Source organism: Pseudorca crassidens, chromosome 1 (genome assembly GCF_039906515.1).
Source record: "Pseudorca crassidens isolate mPseCra1 chromosome 1, mPseCra1.hap1, whole genome shotgun sequence".
NCBI lineage: Eukaryota > Metazoa > Chordata > Mammalia > Artiodactyla > Delphinidae > Pseudorca > Pseudorca crassidens.
This window is the reverse complement of record NC_090296.1, coordinates 129,909,648-129,924,789: the sequence shown is the minus strand read 5'-3', so window position 1 is coordinate 129,924,789 and position 15,142 is coordinate 129,909,648. Positions and strand designations below refer to the sequence as shown.

Genomic DNA, 15,142 nt, shown 5'->3' with positions numbered 1-15,142 from the left:
TTTTTACTCTGTGACTTAGTATTTAAAAATATTGAATTCCCTTTTCTCTGACATCTATTGTAGTTTCACACTTTAGAAAGACAAAGCACTCAGCCTTGAAGACCTAATGTCAGGACGAAGGGGTTTAACACTGTCCTTCAAGTTTATGAAAGAAAGTCTGTGCACACGCCCAGTTGAACAACTATTGCTCAAACTAAATCTGACCTCAATGTCCACTTCGCATGGTGCTCATAACTCTCACCAGTTTGGTTATTCAATTCTGGGCTTGGTCCAAGTGTCCAATTTTTGGAAGGTCCCCATTGGCTCTTTAACTTAGAAGAGAGATGAAAGCCTGCACACTAGTAGAAAAGGCTTATCACTTGTATGTGGAATCTAAAAAAGCCAACTCATAGAAACAGTAGAATGGTGGTAACCAGGGGCTGGGGGTGATGGAATTGGGGAGGTGTTATTTAAGGTTACAAACCTGAAACTAGAAGGTAAATAAGTTCTGGGGATCTAATGCACAGCATAGTAGTTATACTTAACAATACTGTGTTATAAACTTCAAAGTTACTAAGAGGCTAGATCTTAAGTGTTTCCACTTAAGGAAATGATAATTATGTGACATGATAGAGGTGTCAGCTAATGCTAAGGTGGTGATCATATTACAATATATAAATGTATCAAATCAACACACCCTAAACGTACACAATGTTATATATCAATTATATCTCAATAAAAAATGTAAAATAAAGTCACAATGAGAAAAAATAAAAGAAAAAGCATACTTTAATGTTTCAAGAACATTTTTAAAAACTATTACATCTGTTGTGAAAATGTTCTTAAATTATATTTGCTTTGAATAGCCTTGACTGCCCAGAGATAGAGACCATGGAGATGCCCACAGACCATGCAGTCCCAGTGCCTGTCTCCAGGAGAACTGCCTCCCGGACACTCTGGTACACTGCTCCACCACTGACTCAGACAAACACCATTCCACATGGCTCTGAATCCTGCTTCACAAATACCCAAATCATTGCCAAAAGCAATGGGATAGCATGCAATGTCTAAGACTTCCAAAGCTCTTCTTCCACTTTTTGGCCAAAGAGTTCAAATATATCTACACCCATTTACACATAATTACACTTTTCTTGCAGGAATTTCAATATCTGCCATCTTTTGCTGTAACTGCTTCTTCTATTTATCTGTGGACTTTTTTTTTTTTTTTTAGAGAGGCCGTGGCTGGGGATTTGCAGTGATTTCTTCTCTATTTTTACTGAAGGTAGGCCCTAGGAGGTACGAAACGGTTTCTAAAAAAGTCCTAAAAATGCCTATCAGGGCAGGAGTAGAGGTTCCTCTCATGAACAACTGGGAAGTCCTCCTCAGTCCATAGATCTTCCTCAAAAACCATTCATCTGCAGCTCATTGTTACAAAATGCACTGTCTTCACTGCTACGGAGAGGGAGGCCCTTCCCTTACCACTGAAAGCAAATGACGTGCCAGGATACAGGAGACTCTCAGAGAGGTCTGGTGAACTTGCTCATGCATATCAAGCTATACAATCTTTACAGACTGCTTCTAATATACAGAGTGACTTCAGCTTGCTTTGTTCCATTTGAGCTAGGAAAACAAAATAACACACACAGAGTGGGCTGTGCCTTCGGTGAGCAATTCCACACAGTGAGCAAATCCACGAGTCCTCCAGGTGGAAACACAAGATGCCCTCAGCCCGCTAAGGTACAGAAAGCAGGCTCCAGCTTGCATCTTCACTGTTCTGAGTAAAACCAAAGAGCTCTGCCGGCCCTCAGGTAAGCTGTGAGTACACAGCTGCTTCCAGGATAAGCTGAAGGCTCTGATCTCAGGGGGAGCAGATTTTGTGAGCTGAGACTAGATTCGTTATTTCTGAGAATGACCTTAGATAAAGTAGAAATGCTTGAAAAATTTGGTGATTTCCCCTTCAGTATCAGGATTAATGAACTAGGTTCTCTGAAAATACGAACTATTTCCTTATAGTTACTGCCAGTTTTCTACAAACACATTTAGTTTATGAAACAGTTGCAATATTTTCAGATTGATGTTCCAGAAAAGGGATCATAAAGGAAATGTAGACCTAACCACACATGTTAAAACATCCTCATTTTTTATATCTTCCTACTCAGGTACAGGTCTATACAAAAGGCACAAGGACTCGATCCCTAAGCTTGAACTCTGAGCCCCATATTCCAGACTGAAGAAGGAAGGTGGTGGTTGTGACATGGGCAGTGATACGGGTGGAACAAGATGCTCAGGGGGTGGAAGGGCTTCCTAAAATGCTATGAGTGGCCCCTGCCAGGCTTGAGGTCCTGGGTCTTTCAGAGATTTCTGATGAGGTGGAGTGGGGAACAGATAGCCATGAAACGTGGTCCACTAATGGGTTTATTTCACCAGCAGAGTTTTCAGAACAATAAATGTAAATGACTTTAGAAAGGGTCAACTCTAGCAATTGTACAAATTTCCCACCTGTCCCCGTGGTCTTACATCTGGTCTCTTCAAGGCGTTTGATTCTGTGACTTCTGCATTAGCCTCTTCCGGGTTTCTAGGGGTTTCTGGGCCCTAGAGACTCGGCTTTAATTCACCCAGGAGGAATAAGCACTCGTATTTTTATAATGTCCCCAAGTGATCTTCATGTGCAGCCATGGGGGAGAGGTACTGTTCTAAGCCTGTCTAGATTGGAAACAGAAAGGTGAGCCAACTGCCAGAGTGACTCCAAATGACCCCAGAGAGTGTCTCTTCTCTGTCACGTCTTCAGAGAGGCTGTCGGGTTGGGCCCAGTGCTTACCCCAGCAGCTCAGCTCAACAAAGGTATTGTGGACATCAGCCATGTGCTTGGTATTGTGGTGAGAACTGGTGGTGTCAATGAGAAAGGTGGCATCCCCAACCTAGGAAACATGACTGCATCTAAAAGAATAGGCCATGTTCCCAGAGAATTTCTGTAGAACATGGTTGGTGCAGGAATCTTTGCAATATGCAGGGCATTCTATGTACCCAAAGGGGAGGGATCAAGCTTTGTATGGGGTCAGAGGAGAGGAAAGCAGACCTAAGCTTTCAAGCATGAAGATCAGGTCTCAAGCTAAAGGAAGGGGTTGTGAGCAGTGGCACTAAAAATTGGGAGATTAGTATTGACATATACACATTATTATATATAAAACAGATAACTAATAAGAACCTACTCTATAGAACAGGGAACTCTACTCAATACTCTGTAATGAACTATATGGGAAAAGAATCTAAAAGAGTGGATATATGTATATTTATAACTGATTCACTTTGTTGTACAGCAGAAACTAACACAACATTGTAAATCAACTATACTCCAATAAAAATTTTAAAAAAGAAAAGAAATACTGATATTTGCAGAGGGTATGTTGAACTCTGGTGAGAAGAGCCACGTGTGTGGCTCAAATCATGGCGTATTCATGTGAAAAGCTCCACCTCTAGGATCTAGCCTGAAGGTGGTGGGAAACTCAGAGCATCTTAACAGGGGCATTTTCTTTCCTTGTGGCCCCCGGGCACCTTGGGGATGATGGACTTAGAAGAGGAAAGACTGGAGGCGTAGAGACCCATTGCTCAGGTGATGGCAGGGGGTAGAGGCAGGATGGATGAGGCCATCAGCAGGGTTTCTGACGGGGAGTCGGGGAGGAATGGGGAGGGAGGAGTCTGAATACAGCAGGGGAGGGATCCCAAGAGAACTGTCTCCAAAATCAGTTACGAACACAGGGTGAAACCTGCAGTAGAATCCATGCATTACTCTGAAAGAGGAGTGAGCAAAGAGTTGTACTGGTGGTCAAATCTAAGAGTCTTTTTCTTTTTGAGGAAATTTTACTCCAATGTATCTTTTCTATCAGTATTACAATCTCTACTAGTAATAATAACACTATGAGGTAGAGTCCATCTTTAAAGGTGCTTCATTTTACCAAGTGATGCCTGATGAGGTCTCCTTATTTCAGTGAAGGGTTCAAGTTCAAGTTCAAGTTCAAGTTCAAGCTATGTCATCATTTCTGTGGAAGAAAAATCTTTTGTCTCATACCACAAATGGTGCTATTGATGGCAATGTGTGACACATTTCTTGTGATGTTATCTCTGCTTATGCTGACAGCCATTTTTTGATTTCCATAAAATAGGATAGGTAATTGCATCTGCAGACCAGCTTTAATGTGAACTTAGTTTGGGACTGGAACAGAATTGCTTTTAAGCAGCAGCTTATCTGTTTTCTTGAATTGCATTTCTTTCTGCATTTTTTCTTCAGTATTTAATTACTTCTGATAAATGTATCTTCAGTTTATTTGCTTGTTACTTTAAGCTCACTAAATAAGTACCTCTAAATGGCATGGTTTTGTGATGTTTTCTTCAAATTTCCATTGCACGCCACTTTAGCTAACCATGTTAAAAAATATGTAAAATTTTTTAAAATGAAAGCATGGTGGATATAGCCAGACATGAAAGTCAACCCCAAGTTTCCAAATAAGAGTTGTTCCCTCTTATGGTGGAAAACATGGATTGACATGTGTGCTTTATGTGGATAAATTCATGGCCATAAAACATTATGCCAGAACTCTTAGATGGTGCCCCTGTCAAAGGTGCCCCTGGTCCTGCCTGTCAGCTCCCTAGACAGTGCTTAAGTCCACCCTACCCCTGTCTGCCACCCTCCATGTAGACGCTCCACTCCTGTCCCCAACCACTGCAGCCTGGTTCAGAATCCTACCACCTGCAAGGTGCAACCCAGGTCCTGGTCTTGCAGGCCACACCTCCTTCATCTGACTCTGCCCACTTCTCTAGACTCAGCCCCTTCCCTCCCCGCAGCCACACTGGGTGCCCCACATATATGATTATAAAGCACATGAATCATACTGGTGCTTATCACACACGGGTCTCCCTCCCCCCAACCATTCCTATCAGTAATTACATCAGGTCTTTAAAAAGTCTTTCATTCACCCTATATCCCATCCCACCTATTGTTCCATCCTTAGCCTCTCTTCTCATCAAAACTCACTGGAGTTTTCTGCTCAAAGGTCTCTGCTGTCTCTCTGCCCTTCTCTTGCCCCACTCCACTCGGGCTTTGCCCAACTGCCTCCCAGTGAAAGCCCTCTTCTGGCCGCTCCTCCACACTGCCAAACCCAAAGGTCCAGTCTCAGCCCTCAGCTGACCACATCCCCTTCTTACAACACTTCTCCGCTCAGTCGCAGGACATGACTCTCTTTCTTCTTATCTTCACTGGCCTCTTCTCCTCAGTCTTGCTTGCCCGCTTCTTACCTTCCTGACCTTAAACCCTGGTGTGTTCCAGGGCTGTCCAGGGACCCTTTTTCAGACACTCAATGTCTGATTGATCTCATTCAATCTAATGGCTTTAAATGTCTCTCTCAAGTTCATGTCTCCATCCCCAACCTCTTTCTCTCTGACTCCGGACCTGTATGTCCAATGGCCTGCCTGGCCACTTTGATATCTACTAAGCATCTCACAGGTCCAAGACTGCACTCATGATTCTCTACAGCCTCTTCTCCTACTGTCCCCACCAGCTCAACAACAGCCAATTGAACCCATCATGTTTTCAGGTCAAGCACTGGGGAGATCATCCCTGACTCCTCTTCTTTCACGTTCACATCAGCCCATCAACAGACCCTGCTGACCGAAATGCCCCTCCCCTGGGTCGTTGCATTTGCCTCTTAACTTCCTCCCTGGTCCCTCCTTTACTAAGCCTGCCCACCTTAGACTCTTAGTGTATTCTCCACTCGGCAGCCAGAGTCAGCTTTAACGTTTGTCATTTTACGGTCACATCTCAATGGGCTCATATTTCACTCTTCAACAGCCAACTGCTCGTCCTGATACTACCTAGTGTGGCCTACAAGGTCCTTCATGATCTGACCCTCCCAACTGCTTCTCTGGTCCTGCCTCCCACCAACCTTCCCTTTCCTCACACTGCTTCCTCATCATCCTGTATCTGCTGCTTCTCTCACCTGTCCAATCATCTCCATGAAGGGCACTGCTCACATGCTCACTTTCTTTAGACATCTGCTTGAGCACTTCTCTCCAGCACACTCACTACCTCTTACTCTGATCACTCTTCTCAGCAATCCTTGTGACCCAACTGATAAGTATGTGTTTACTGCACACTAGAAGGAGTCCTCCTGGAAGGCATGCTCTACCCTGCCCACCACAGAGTCTCAGCACCTAGAACACTGTCTGGCACATAGAAAGGACTCAATAAACACTGATGCAGCCACAGGGCACCATACTGCAGGATGCCCACATGCTGATCCCCAGAACCTGTGACTGTGAATGTGCTCCCTCACATGGCAAGGGAGACTCTGCTGACATGACTTTGCTGTGCCCACCCCATGGGTCTGGTAAACCTCAGAGTCTCCTGGTCATAACACCCAGGATAGTTAGCCTGAACTTAGCACTCCCTTCCTACCTGGCCATGTTTCAGCATTTAGCACTCATTCAGCAATTTATCCTTCTCATCAACCCTGTGACATAGGATCCATTATTAACTCCACCTGGAGATTAGGAAACTGAGTTGCAGGCAGGCTTAGTAATTCTGCTGCCACACAGAGAAGCTTCACTGTCCTCTGTCAAAATGACACCTACATCCCTGAAATAGGAACCAAATTGATTATAGAGTGATGGCCCAATTTTATCTGTTGTTGTTAAAACTGAAAATGAACTAGTCCTGGGTTTCATTTATGTTTAGGTTTGCCTTTTGACCTTGAAATAAATTGTTAAATAAATACAAATAAAACAGAATTTTCAATGAACTGCTAAAGCCAGTTTCATAGTATATCTTAATTTTCCTATAATATGGTTCCCTCTCTATAACATTATATTTCATAGTACATATTTTGTATTTGATTTTATTCAGGCTACGATAAACCAACTATCTTTAGAGCAGTGTCATTTGAGTTCTAGGTTAGGACATTTCAAAGTATAGATTTTCCCCCATTCTATCCCTTTTCGTCGCACCTTAAATATCCAGACATTCTGGAAAAGGTCCTGCATGGAGGGTGCTAGCCCAGGCCCTGAGCCTAGAGATGGATCCTGACTTTTCTACTTTCCAATGATGAAACTTAGACATGTTTCTCTGTGTTCTATCACCTGAGCTCTTTTCACCTAAAAAGTGAGGGTTTTGTGAAAATTAAACAGTACATTTTTTTGAAAATGCATTCTGGAAATGAAGGAGAAATACTCATGTAAACACTGATAATTATTTTTCCTGCCACCATAGTTCTATGATAAGATTTTTCTACTTTTGATTCTAATATTTTCCTTTGAAATTTCACACCAATTAAAATATGCATGTTATGCAATTGCACCTTTATAAAAATCCAAAAGCCCACATTCTCCTTCTCCCCTTGAACCAAGCCAGTGACTCATCTTGGAGCTAATGGCCAGACAGGGCTGGCTGGGTCGACTCTGGCTGACTGTCCTTCTAAGCTTTGTCTTTAGCTCACTGCCTGTTGGCATGATAAACCTGCTAAGAGTTTCTTCTACAAAGTGTATAATTTGGAAGTATTTTCTTTTGGTGCCTTAAAAAATATTGGGCATTACTCTGTAGCAGGATCTTAGTCACCTAAAATGTTTACTATATGTGAGATCTCTGGCCATCTCTGCAGCCTCCACTTAGACGCCCCCTCACCTGTGTGTGTCCTAACTGCTTCACAGCACTTCTCTGTGTTTTTACAATTGTTACAATGACTTTTTTCCTGGGTCTTGTGAACCAGCAGCTACAGGCAAGAAGAACTTGCCATCTGGGGATTCACAAGAGAGAACTTGCCATTTAAAAAGACATTGTGAGTACTTAAATGACTCAGAGAGAGTATACTTTCTGCTCTAGTTAAAAGAAGAGAACTGTCCTTGAGAACGTGTATGAAAAAGCCCTCTTCATGAAACCAAAGGTCCTGGTTAGCACACCTGCGTAGACAGATAAAGAAGAACCTTATCTGTTCCTGTTCTTAAGCTACTTCTACAAGAATCTGCCTATAATTGCCAATTATAAAATACTGTTTTCCAAAGTCTATTTGAATTGTAGTTCCCATGTGATAAAATTCTAATGCATTTTTAATTTTCCAATAGATAAACCTCTAAAAAATATTTAATACTATTAAATGAATGGAATCAGATTTTACCTTATTGAGTTGATAATTCTCAAATTTATCTTACAATTATCACTGGTCAATCAAGTCTGATAAAGTGTAATTTTTCAAATGATGATAAACTAATTCCAGATTAAATTTAATATTATGTATTTTGACATTACATTGATTCAGACATTGTTATTATTTCTGTGCTAGTTTTTTTTTTACCATGTACATTTGATTACTGGTCTCATTAAAATAATTATAATGCCTCAAATTAAACCATGTCTCTAAACGTGACATTGCATAAGGCTGACAGTCAAATAGGCCTCTGTTCTGTTATACACTTGACTCATGCTCTGTTATGTAACTTAAAACTAACAGAAGAATTACAAAGGCTACTGAAAATGAGCTACTGGTGGCTCTGATCAAATTTAGAAAATAAAAGGGAGAAGAAGGAGAAGAAATGAGACTCATATATTTTCAAAACAATTTCATATTATCTTATATAATCACAGTAAAATACATTTTACATATCACATTTATAAATTTCCTGATTGCCAAATCCACATGCTTTTCACAAATACTGGGTATAACTTTGTACTGCACAAAAGCACACGTGTACTTGCCTCTTTCCTTCTGCTCCCTGACTGGTTTCCTGTCACCCTCCTAACCCTCCACAAGTTGTCTGGTTTCCTTTATGTATTTACAGGCATCAGCATTTCTCTTGTCCCACAATGTTCAAATTAAGGCCTTACATGCTTCCCCGTTCACCTTTCTTTAGAACCAAATCACATAAACTCTTTCTTTGTGGGAAATAACAGAGCTTACCCAAACACTTTTTTCCTGTAATTTCAGAACAGAAAACTCTCTCTACTCCAATGCAGAGAATACCTTTCAAAATTACGTCTCCTTCCTCTATAGATCAGTCTGACTTAGACCTTCCCTGCAAACCACGTGAAATCAAGAGGGGACCACCAGGCAGGTTCACTCTGAGGAGGGCTGAGGACGGAACTCCAGCATGACCGGCTTGGCGAACTTCCCCAGTTAGCCATCCTTTACTCTTGCCTTCCCGACCATAAGACAGGGCTAATGATGCTTAGCTCATAAGGCTCCTCCTAGGGTTTATCTAAAACAGACAACATAACAAATAGGCACTCCATATTGCGATAGCTATTATTTTGTCAAGGTTTTAAGCCAAATAAGTGTTCTGAAACTTTCTTTGCAATTTGACAAAATTATTCTTAAGTTCATTTATAGTAATAAGCAAGTGAAAGGAGCCTTGTATAAGAAGGGAAATAAATAGGGACTTGTGCCCCCAGATGTCAAGATGTCTTCTGTTGAAAACCACACCCTGCTGGGCTTCCTGCTTTGCTGCAGATCCTGGTCCTCAGAAGCAACTGGACATGTAGGACCAAGAGCTAAAAGTACTCAGGGGAGCTGACGTAAAATCCCACTTACAGGAAGATCTTCTAATAGAAATGATCTCAAATACTTAAAACAATTGTAAGCCAAATATGTTCACTGCAGGAAAATGCAATAACAGCACAATCGGAAACAATGTAAACACCCCAAATTAGGGAAGTAGCCTATGATGAATCATTTATGCACTGTAATAATATTCATCCATTTTAAATCATACATTTCAAAGAGTTTGTAGTAACAAAGTATTGGCATGAAGAAAGCACAAAAACACAAAACTGAAGGCACAGTATGATCCCAACTGTATAAAGCTAGGCATAGAAGCAAGGGGAAGAAAACACACCAAAATATGAAGAATGATTGTTTCTGTGTGGTGGAATTAAGGATGTTTTTCTTTTTCACATACTATTCTGTGTCTCACGCATTTTCTGCAGTCAGTAGGTATCGTTTTGGGATGGACTATTGACCTTATATCTAACAGATTCAAAACTTCTCCAACAGCTAATTCTCTAGGGAGATTGAGGGGTATTCTACCACTTGCTCTGTATTAGCTTCCAGAAACTAACAGATATATCTCTGTTTTGAAGATGACCTCAGAAAGTCATCAAATTAAATAAGAAATAAAGTATAGCTGCTTCTAATGGCTAAACTCGGTATGCACATTCCTTCATATTTCAGACTTTCATCCACCATAGTATAATACCTTCGTGACTTTGATTCACAAAAATATATCTGACCAAAATCTTAGGAAAAAATACATGTTCTCAATCCTAGCCTATTTCTTACCTCTGAAATACTGCTAAATATATGCGGTATATATAGTAAGCAAATTAACTACCTAATGTATTAACTTGGAAATTTAAATATTGTGTATGATTTCACTTCTAAACACACTTCTCATGCAGATATATGTAGGAACATCATGGTTAAATCCTATAAGGTTTAGCAGCAGGGAGAGCCCTTGGAAAGGAAGACATTCACTGAACAGATAAGGAAACCAAAGGCACAGGTAGGGAAATAACCACTCAAGACAAGCAGCAAGGCAAGAATAACAACTAATGCTCTTTCCCAAGGGAATACCCTGAGTGGCTAAGAGGCATGTCCTACAGGCATGATTAATGTGCACATTCCTCACGGTGCTGAGGGCTGGACTAGTCCCTGACGGACCTGGTACACAGCCCCACTGCCGTCATGTACCAGCCACACACCTGGGGATGGTCACAAGCCTCTCTCTCTCTCTCTGTTTCCTCCTCTGTACACACCTGGGAATGTCAAAAGAACAGAAAATGTCCAGAGGACAAAGAGAGAAGGTCATGGACTTGGAAGGGTCCTCCTTCCTGCCAACTAGTAGGGATCTGTTGCAGATTCACTGTGCCCTGAAGATCCCTCCATGTTTCACACAAGTGCAACCTTCACAGCTGATTTTCACAGAAGGGGTGCTTGGCGACTTTTGTCCTAAAATTTAACTTCTTAATTATACTCCACCAACTTCAAGTGACAATCCTTTTGATCAGCCAGAACAATTTGGGGAAGAAGAGGGAAGGAACTGATAACGCCAAATGCCTGGGTGTCCTGCAGATCTTCAGGCACATGTAGTTTCTGGTATCTGCCTCTGCATTCAGATGGCCACAGTTCAAGCCCTATGGCTCAAGCCAGGACCACTGCAAGTCCTTGTCAGTGCCACCTAGTGTGGGCCTGGATTTAAAGGCAAATTCCTTTGCATAATGGCACCAAGGAGGGCAATCAGAATGCTGATCATTGCCTTGTCTAACAAGCAATAAATGTCCTTTATGCAGGTCAACTTCTGAATCGTGCTTTAACCTGAGTGGGAGGAAACACAGCCGACTCTGAAACCATCTTCTTCCACTTTTGAAAACATAATCTGCCTCTTTTCTCTGACTCACTTCAGAAACCCCACACTTGGAATAAAGGAATAAAGTGTCTTTATTCCAAGTGCCTTGCTCAGGAATAAAGTGTGGGGTAGGGCAAGGACTCTTTTATTTATTTACAACAAGTTCAAGGGTGTGGGACTGCAAAGGTGGCCAGCGAGGGTTTGCTAATATACTGCTCAGCAAAGTTTCTGAAAGGCACTTGTGCCCCGAAAATCGTAAAATCAAAGCATAGATGATAACTTACCCAAAGTGACTGGCTAAGTTCATGGAAATACAAAACAGAAGGAGGTTTTTGATCATGATAAAGCTAGAGAACATTCCATTGTCCATTCCCAATAAGAATAATAGCTGAAGCAGATGAATTTGGAAGAATAACTGTTCCTTTCTCAACCTTGATCTTGAAGCTGAAAGGGGGAAAAATATATAAACATGAATGTTTCTGTGACGCAGTTCCTGCAATCAAATCACACTGCTAACACACACAGTTCAGAAAGGAAGGAGCCTGGCTGTGCTTGTGCAGCACGGCTCCACATCAGGAGTTATCTGTGTTCACTGGCCTTTTTATTGGGGCATAAAAGGAAATTACAGTAGGCTTAATTTTCACTTTTACTCAAGGTGCAGAATCATTCCCCTAATTAATTTTTTCCCATGCCTCAAATACTTTGTTTTATTTTTACCATGTTATCAAATGACCCATTAGTCCTATTATTAGATTCAATGCCTGAAGTTATCTAACTGTATTTTGCATCTGTCAAATCCACAAGTGGAATACTTTTACCTTTCTGAAATATTTGCCACGCGTTCAAAGTCAGCAAGCTACTCCTTGTTCTGCAAGGTGCTGAGAGAAAGTATGTGAAAAGAGGGGGGGAAAGGCACATTTAAGAAACAGGTCTTCTACAAGATCAAGATAATATAAGAACTGCTTATAAGGGAGGGTTGCCACTTTCTCAGCAATCTGTCCCCATGACTGTAAGAACTTAATAATCACTGCATTTGGGAAAGTCTCTTGGCTCTGGGCTCTGTGCTGGGCCCTAATTAATGCATTTGAAATCCAAGCAGGCACAATCCCTGGGCTCTGCAACTAACCTTAGCGAAGGCATATACTTCTCAATATGCGCATAACGCAAATAGATGCACATCCTATAGGAGCACTGCATGTTCAAAAGAAACATTTTCCCGAGGCGACCCCAGGCCAACTCCGGAAAAGGGAAACACACAACAGGTACTTCCACCTCAGAATCCAAGGCCCTCGAGTGGAGAAAGGCAGGGCGGGGGTCTCCTGGGCGCGTCCTGGGGCTTGTAGCCAAACCCGGGCCAGAGTCCCGGCGGCGAGCAGGTGGCGCTGCATGCGGGAAACCGGGGCGGCGCCTCCTGCTGCCCTCAGCCCAGAGCCGGGACCCCCAAAGAGAGGCTGCGCTCCCACGGTCCCGGGACCGCCGCGGGGGCTCGCGGGAGCTGGTGGGCGCGGGGGCGGCACTGCGGAGGCTAAGCCTCCGCCGGCTTGGTGCCCGCGGCTCGGCAGGGTCGGCCTCCTGCCCGGTCCGCAGCGGCGCGCCCAGCGCCAAACGCTCGCCGACCCTCCCCGGCTAGCTTCTGGCCCCAGCAGACCTGCCCGGCTCCTGCCCGGGGTCCGAGCGGAGTGTCCTGCCGGGCGGCGCTTTCTTTCTCGGAGAGGAGCGCGCGGTGCAGTGCCGGCTTGGTGTCCCCCGTCCCGAGCAGCCCGCGCGACCCGCCCGCGCCCCCCGCCGCCGAGCCGGCGCCCACCCTGCAGGAAGCTCCTGGACGCTGCGCGCCTCGAAGGCCCGGGGCCGACGGGGCCCTCCGGATGGGCGATCTCGCCCGTCGGCTCCAGTGACGGCGGCGGATGCCCCACGCCCCAATTCCTACCGGCGAGCCCGTGGGCACTGAACCCTGGTGCCCCGTCCCGCGGGGCTGCGCCGCTCTGGACCCCCCTGACCTCCCGCGCTGTCTATGCCTCCGCAGTCGCCGGGGGAAAGTTTGCGCTCCCGGCCGCCCGTGGCTCCCCGCCTGTCTCCACCTGCCTTCCCAAGCCAGGCAGCCCCGAGGATAGGGGTGCGGACCGAGCCGGGGCCGCCTGTCCTCTCGACCTCGCCCGCAGCTTCTTACCCCACTTCCCCGGTCCCGCGCGCCCGGGCTTACCCTGCGCGCCGGCCCGGGAAGGCAAGCCGTCGGCGAGGATGCATCCTCCTCCTCCTCCGCCTGCTCTCAACCGGCTGGCAAGAGCGGAAGGCCAGTGCGGCGTCACCGCCCCATGCCGCCAGCGCGAACTTCCCCAGTCCTCCCGGGCCGAAAGGCTCCGGTGCCCCCCGCGCTCCCGCCGCCGCCCTGCGGCTCCGCTCCGCGACCGAGGCCGCGCTCTGCCCTGCTGCAGAGATTCCGCCCCCCCACCCCCCCGCGTCCCCAGTGCACTCGCGCGCTCGCTCTCACCTCGCCCGAGCGCCACATGTCGTCTCCGGCTTTGGGGAACGTTCCTCTGCAGAGGCGCTCCGGTAGAGGCCGCCAGACTCTCACCAAATGCGCCCTCGCCTCGGGCCGGCTCAGCGGAGGGGGAGGGCTCCGGGCCCGCGGCTGGGCCAGGTTTGGGATAGGCCATATTTCCGATGAAGTTTCTTGGTAGCCTGCGGGAGAATATCGATGCCTCTTGTAATAAGCACCAGTCCCTCTTTCCAGAGCTGAGATGGAAAGGGCGTGTCAGCAGGCAGCCGCCGGAGGCCGTTTCTCTGAGAGCTTTCCTGTTTCAGGGCCAGCCCTGAGCACCTTACTGGCCTGGCCTCAGTCTTCCCGCAGTTCTCCACGCAGGCCTCTGTGTCCGCATCTGCTCCTCGCTTTAGAAAGAAGCTAGCTTGTGAGGCTACTTTTTAAAATCTGTAATTCATCGCTACGGGAAGGAAAGTCAGAGTAAAATTGGATTAATTAGAATTAAACACTTACCTAATTGCAGTATACATTTGGGCGTTTTAGGAAGTTCCCTTTCTGGACAAGAAGCCGCCTTGTCAGTAGCAAGGGTCCCTGGGGTCTGCAGACCTGAGAACGGGTCTGGGGCGTGGACACTGGTGCAGGGCACTGCCTCCTGCACCCACGCACATGTGAGATTTCATTATTGGGATCGTGTCTATCTCTGCCGCAGTGTGCCCACTCCAAGAGGTGAGGCTGGCACTAATGACGCCTGGGCGGAATAGGGGTGCAAAAGCAAGCACAGTCCTGGTTTTAAGATGGCAGCATCTGGTTTTCTCAGGAGGCGGCTGCCTCTTGGCTATGAGAACACCCAGGGGGAGATGTTCAAGATTTAAAGTAAAACCAGCAAGAACATGATGGGCAGTGTACTATTATTTCCACATCTTTTGTGACACTGAGTTGTTTACAATCATTTTTAACAGAATAATTGTGAGAAAGGCAAATTTCTAACTCTCCCCCAGAAAATATCTTTAATCTTTCAGTGTGTGAAGTCACTCTGTTCTTCAGTTATGTTTAATGCCATGTAGTCCAAATCTAAGCTAACTGCCGGCACTTTTGCACTTTCCAAAACTCTAAGATTTTCCAAAAATAACAACTTGTAAATATATTTAAGGAACAGGACATAAAAATACATAAATGCTGCAAATATAAGGAAGTGTTATTCTGAGAATACAGTTAGTCACAGTATTAAATAACTCAGATTCTAGTGGTTCTTTATGAAATATAAATTAGGTAAGATGCTCATTTGAAAGGCTTTTCTGATTC

The 15,142-nt window shown here is 44.8% G+C and overlaps 1 protein-coding gene across 2 annotated transcripts in view; it reads right to left on the bottom strand.

The window, feature by feature from the left end:
• Window positions 1-14,610, bottom strand: part of GABRA5 (gamma-aminobutyric acid type A receptor subunit alpha5) — a 103,508-nt gene extending 88,898 nt beyond the window's left edge. Inside the window, exons 1-4 of one of the 2 annotated variants that reach the window (XM_067755794.1) lie at window positions 14,354-14,610; window positions 13,850-14,040; window positions 12,180-12,239; window positions 11,646-11,805 (exon numbers count right to left, since the gene is read on the bottom strand). In XM_067755794.1, coding sequence (XP_067611895.1) covers window positions 11,646-11,805; window positions 12,180-12,239; window positions 13,850-14,040; window positions 14,354-14,370 — 428 coding nt within the window. In that variant the 5' untranslated portion in view covers window positions 14,371-14,610. The remainder of the gene's footprint in view (window positions 1-11,645; window positions 11,806-12,179; window positions 12,240-13,849; window positions 14,041-14,353) is intronic. The other variant, XM_067755802.1, reaches the window with a different exon arrangement.
• Window positions 14,611-15,142: the final 532 nt, after the last annotated feature.